General features: G+C 53.4%; 2 protein-coding genes across 2 annotated transcripts in view; one reads left to right on the plus strand and one right to left on the minus strand.

The window, feature by feature from the left end:
- The first annotated feature begins 916 nt into the window (after positions 1-916).
- Positions 917-1,481, plus strand: HSPB9 (heat shock protein, alpha-crystallin-related, B9). The gene has a single exon (XM_008578731.1). The coding sequence runs from the start codon at positions 967-969 to the stop codon at positions 1,447-1,449; it is 483 nt and encodes a 160-aa protein (XP_008576953.1). The 5' UTR covers positions 917-966; the 3' UTR covers positions 1,450-1,481.
- A 773-nt stretch (positions 1,482-2,254) lies between these two features.
- The window catches only part of RAB5C (RAB5C, member RAS oncogene family), a 29,830-nt gene continuing 26,287 nt past the window's right edge, over positions 2,255-5,797 (minus strand). The window contains exons 3-6 of the mRNA XM_008578732.1: positions 5,328-5,479; positions 4,937-5,059; positions 3,821-3,914; positions 2,255-3,170 (exon numbers count right to left, since the gene is read on the minus strand). Coding sequence (XP_008576954.1) covers positions 3,055-3,170; positions 3,821-3,914; positions 4,937-5,059; positions 5,328-5,479 — 485 coding nt within the window. The 3' untranslated portion in view covers positions 2,255-3,054. The remainder of the gene's footprint in view (positions 3,171-3,820; positions 3,915-4,936; positions 5,060-5,327; positions 5,480-5,797) is intronic.

Consider the following 5,797-nt stretch of genomic DNA (forward strand, 5'->3'; position numbering starts at 1 on the left):
GGCCCCGCGGGCCCCGCACAGGGAACTGCACGCAGCTGCAGTTCTGCTTCTCGAGCTGCGTGGAGGTCACACGGGCCTGTTTGCCTTGTGACATTCAGCTGTACCTTTCTGTGCACTTTTCTGTATGTATGTTATACTTCAACGAAAGATTTTTTTTTTTTTTTTTAAGATGACTGGTAAAGGGACCTTAACCCTTGACTTGGTGTCGTCAGCACCACACTCTCCCGAGTGAGCCACGGGCCGGCCCCTCAACGAAAGATTTTTTATCAAGACACTGGGGACGCACCAGAGGCATAGCTGTGGCCACGGTAACCACGGAGAAGGCTCCCGAGGTGGGGACGAGGCAGAGGAGGGCCGAAGCTTTTCCCGGAGCCCTGAATCGCGGCTTCGGCTTTGTGCTCCCACCCAGAGCCCAGCCTCGAGACTGCCCACGGGAGGCCCCCGGGGCAGATGAACTAGAGAAGCCGGAAAGATGGGTCCATCTGCCAGTCCCCGTGTGTCAGCGTGGGACTGTGCGTGGTCAAGGAAAGGCAGGGCGCTCCAAGAATGGATGGCCCAGGAAGGCCACCCTCACGGCCCTGTCCAGGAAACGGTCCTTCTTGTCCAGGCCTGGTTCTGAGAGGGCGGGACAGCCCCCGTCCTGCCCAGCGGCTCACTCTGGTCTCGGCTCTGCGCGGGCGCCCGCTCTTGGTCAGGCTCCGGACGTCCAGCCTCATTCCGTAACAGCCCTAGGCGCCCGGAAAGAAGCGCAGGATCCGGGATAAAACAGGGTGGCTGACAGCCTGACCCTTGAGGTAGGACCGGCCCGGCTGACCCCGAGCTCTGCTGGCATCCGCAGAAACCAAGGGCACCGAGCGGAGGGAGCAGAGCTCGGCGGGGCCGCGCGCGGACCCTCCCCTCCGTGCGTCTGCGCGCCGAGCCCTGCATTCTGAGCCTCGCGCCCTTGGATAGCAGTTGCTCACTCGGATGCAGCGGGTCGGTAGCAGTGTCCCCAACAAGAGCCGGGCGGCGTCCCGAAGTCCCAGCGTGGCCCTCACTGAACAGGGTCAGGTGGGCGTGCTGCCGGTGCGGCTGCTCAGGGACAGTCCGGCAGCCGTGCAGGGCAATGACCGTGCTGAAGACGGTTTCCAAATGAAGATGGATGCCCACGGCTTCACCCCCGAGGAGCTGCTGGTGCGAGTAGACGATCAAAGCCTGATGGTGACCGGCCAGCGGGAACTGGAGGGCCATGACCCGGAAGGGGGTGGTTACCGCATTTCGCAGGAGGTGTATCGGCAAATGCTACTACCACCCGACCTGGATACCACCGCCATGACCTGCTGCCTGACCCCCTCCGGCCAGCTGTGCGTCCGAGGCCAGTACCGAGTGCTGTCTCCCCCTGAAGCCCAAACAGGATCGTCACCGAGGCTCAGGAGCCGCAGCTCGAAGAAGGGTTCCAACCAAGCCTGACCTAGTAAACAACAACCGTAGTGTGCAGCAAACCTGGTGGCCATTGTCTTTTCTGGGGTTGGGGTCAGAGGTAGAGCTATAGAAAAGGGATTGGGGCCACAGGTAGAACGAGGCAGAAGACGACCTAAAGGTGATCCACCAAGAATCAGGCCTCTGGTCCCTGGGAGAAACCAGAGGGGACAGGGTAGCCCTAGCTGAGAGCCGCAGCTCCAGCAGGGAGCAGCAGAGGGCTGGGAGTGCCCAGACCTCTCCTGACTCCAGAACCAGTAGAGGGCCCGAGAGACAGAACGGGCTGGCTAGGACCTGGGGTGGAGGTGCTGCGGAGGACACAAGTGGGGAGGAAAGCCAGGCTCTGCAGCCTTGGCCTCAAGACCAGTCCAGCGTCCCACAGGTTGTCAGTGTTCCTTGCTCTTCAGGGAGGGTAAGAGCATCCAGTCCCTCACAGGCCCAGTAGAGACTAAGCAAAAAACTCCAGAAGCCATTTCTGGTGTTTCAGAGACCAACCATCTTCAAATATAAACTAAACATACTGGGGTGCAGTGTAATCTGGTAGGTGGGGAAGAGGCAAGTGCAGGACCCTCAACTTTTAGCTTGGTGAGCCCCAGGTCAGTCTTATGCCAGCCCCATTCCATTAGAGCTGCCACAGTTACAGCTCTTTCTCTCGGTTGCCACGACCACCAGCACCCCTCATATTAGGAGGCGAGGGCTTTGTCTAACAAGGTTCAGTGGTTCATTTTAAATTCAAGTAAACTAGAGAGGACATGGTCTGATAAACTCAGCCAGAGAAAGACAAGGAAGACAAGTGTGAGGTCGAACGATCGGCTGACTATATTGACAAGATATTGATTGGTTACATGTTGAAGAAAACATACAATACAAAATACAGAAAAAGTTGGTTCCATCCCCTCCCACTCCCCCCCTTACCCACCCACCCCCAAATACTCATCATCGTGATTTGGTCAGAACAGGGCTCAGAGCCAGAGGTCAGGGTGATCGAGGGTGGAGGGGCTGTGGGCAATGGGTTTGTGGCTGTCACAATAATGCTGTGGTAATGAATGGTTCCTCTCCACTGAGAGTCAGGGTGGGGGTAGGGGCTGCAGCCTGATGACAGCCAGTTGAGGGAAGAGCTGCCTCTCCCTTCCCTCGCCCCAAGGCCTGCCCCACCACCCCAAACCAAGACCACTCCAAACAAGGTAAGGATGTGGATGCTCCTGCTGAGTCTGCTACTCAGCAAGAGGGAAAGGAAGGGTAACAGCCCCAACCTGCCATCCCCATAAACAAGGGTGGAGGAAACAGGAGCATGTGGCTACTACCAACAAAGGAAAAGTGGGAGAGCAGAAGAAAGGGGAGGAAGTGGGAACAGCAGATCATATATATTAAAAAAGTGACTTAAGACTTAAAATTGAATTAGTATTTGTACAGAAAGGTGCAGGTGGAATAACTCACTCCAGCCTATGATCAAAATTATATGGAGAAATCATGGTAGACCCCTCCCCCTGCCCCGCCCCAGTGGTGGCCCGAGTCGTTAAGTGCGATTGGTTAGAGTGGATTCCAGTCAGGTCATTCAGGCGGAGGAGGTGAGGACAGTGGGCAGGCAAGGGGGGCTCAGTTGCTGCAGCACTGGCTCCGGCTGGCTGGGTTGTTCTCCTGGAGGTCCACACCTCGGTTCCGGCCTGGAGCACCAGCTGCATTCTGGGGCTCATTCTTGGGAAGCTTCTTAGCTGTTTGGAAGAGGAGGGGGGAAAATGCATTTGTGGGGGTACCCCAACACTCTCTCCCAATTCCACTGGAGCAGAATCTGGCCTTTACCACTCAATCAGTGATAACTAACATACTGAGGGCTTCTATGCACCAGATGCATTCTGAGTGTCTCAGGAAACTGAGCAAAGAGAGGTTAAATAACCAGCCCAAGACCACAGAGCTAATAAGTGGTAGGGCCAGGATTTGAACCCAGGCCAGATGACTCCAGACCAAAATAAATAAATAAATAAATAAATAAATAACCGGCCCAAGACCACAGAGCTAATAAGTGGTAGGGCCAGGATTTGAACCCAGGCCAGATGACTCCAGGGCCAAATGAGCTTAAAAAAACCTAAGAAGTGGGTGGGGAATGGTGACGGCAGGCTCTGAAGTGGGTCGCAAGACAAAGGGGTCAGGGAGTGAAATGCTGAGACTTGGCCCAGGCTTTAGGACCTTCTGGGGTGAACTACCTACATCAGGGAGTCAGATGAAGAAGAAAACGATTTTATCAGCTGGTGAAAGATCTGTTGGGGAAGGGACCCCACAGACCCACTGCAGAACAGCAGACAAGCAACATACCCTGACAGTGGTGGGGAGGGAAGGAGAGGGGAGGGGAGGAGAGGCAACTTACCTATTGCCATGAAAATCTCATTCACGTTCATGGCAGTCTTTGCTGATGTCTCCATGAACAGCAAACTGTTGTCATCTGCATAGGCTTGTGCTTCCTGATTCAGATGAAGATGAGAAAGAGGGTGGGAGGGAAATGTTGGCAGGGGCCAGGGCCCAGGAGAAAATCTTCCCTGTCCACAGTGCCTTATATACAATGGAGACTGGCTAGACAAATGCAGGGGTTTTCAGGCCTAAGGCTCCCCTGCTCTGGGTTCCCCTGAGACATCTACACTACACTCCCATCCCTCTCGGCTCACGAACATCAGCAGATATCTCACTCAGGGTTCTCTAGGTCCACTCTGCCTTCTTGCTCTTCAAAATCACTAGGCTAGGAAATACTTCCAGAAACTTATGCGACAAATACACTTGCACATTTGAACAAAAGCACAAACGTGTGTGGATGTTGACTGCAGCACTGTTTCCAGTCTTTTACAAACAACCCAAAAGTCCATCAATTAGGGACTGGAAAGAAAGAAGTTGTAATAGGCTGGCCAGTTAGCTCAGTTGGTTAGAGTGTGGTGCTGGTAACAGCAAGGTCCAGGGTTAGCTCCATGCCCTGGCCAGCCGCCAAAACAAAACAAAATAAAAATTAAAAAAAAAGAAAGAAAAGAAAAAAATTGTAACATACAGTATGTATAGTACAAGGATTCATGTACACATGCATACTTCTGGCAAGATAAGAAACTGCAAGAAAATTCGGGGAAGAAAGGCTGAGTTTCTAGGATTAGAGACTTAAATTTCATTCTATATACCTTCTCGTACTGTTTAAATTTTACTATGTGCATGTATTACATTAAGAAAGTATTTCTTTTCCAATAAGCTTAATTAAAAAGTCAGTTTATAAGAGAAAATAAGGAGCAGCCTCAGATATCCACACACACACACCCCCCACCACCATAGGGAAAAACAAGGGATAGGCAGATGACAATCCCTTTTAAGCCCAAGCTTGAGTCATGAGAGGACAATAGATGTAGGCTCCCCAGCTGCTTCCTAGTGAGGTTCTTCCCAAAGCCCAGGAGCAACCTGGGAGGCCAAGTGGCTGCTTACTCCTTCCCCCGAGCCCTGTCCACCTGCTCACCTGGAATTCCACAGCTCTCTTGCTGGCCAGGTCAGCCTTGTTTCCCGCGAGTGCAATGACGATGTTGGGACTGGCCTGCCTCTGTAACTCCTTCACCCAGTTCTTGGCCCGTGCAAACGTATCCTGAGGAGACAGGGCCAGAATGTCAAAGGTACAGAGGAGGCATTCCGCCGAAGGCCACTCACTAGAGAAGCCTGAGCTGCCACAGCCAAAGTATCTAAGATGTCACCACCTAAAGATTCTGGCGTGATGCCCCCAAACAACAGAGGAAATCTGCCCACACCCTACTCAGGAACAGAGTCGAGAGGCCTGAAGTCGGGGCTTTTATAACCTGATTTCTGGGGCTTTGAGAAGATGAAGAGCAGGGAGAGAAGGAAGGGAAAATCTTTACTGTGTTGGTGATGTCATAGACCACGATGGCAGCCTGGGCCCCCCGATAGTACATGGGGGCCAGGCTGTGATACCGCTCCTGTCCAGCTGTGTCCCAGATCTCGAACTTGACTGTTGTGTCGTCCAAGCAGACAGTCTGTGTGAGGAAGGCCGCTGTAAGGCAGAAGGTGGTGTCACCAGGCAAGAACGAGTTAGAAGTCACCCCCACATTTCTACTGTTGGTTCCAGGCTCTGGCACTTAGAAGCCTTCCTCTAAGATGGACACAGAGAAGCCCCCAACCTGGTAGCCAAAGGTGGCCTGAGTAAGGCAGGTGGAGTTTGCATTTTTGTGTATGTGTCTGTGGAATGGGGACTGCATAGGCTTCACAGACCCACCCCAGGCCAGGGCAGAAGGGAAGCCTGCTTGCCTGTGAGCTATCTCAGGACCACTCTCTGGACAGGAATGGAGCAAGCGGAAGGAGAAGGAAAGCT

Source organism: Galeopterus variegatus, unplaced genomic scaffold, assembly GCF_000696425.1.
Source record: "Galeopterus variegatus unplaced genomic scaffold, G_variegatus-3.0.2 Scaffold1751, whole genome shotgun sequence".
Taxonomy (NCBI): Eukaryota; Metazoa; Chordata; class Mammalia; order Dermoptera; family Cynocephalidae; genus Galeopterus; species Galeopterus variegatus.

Excerpts from the sequence above, each read along its gene's own strand:
- HSPB9 (XM_008578731.1), top strand. The coding sequence starts at position 967 with ATGCAGCGGGTCGGTAGCAGTGTCCCCAACAAGAGCCGGGCGGCGTCC.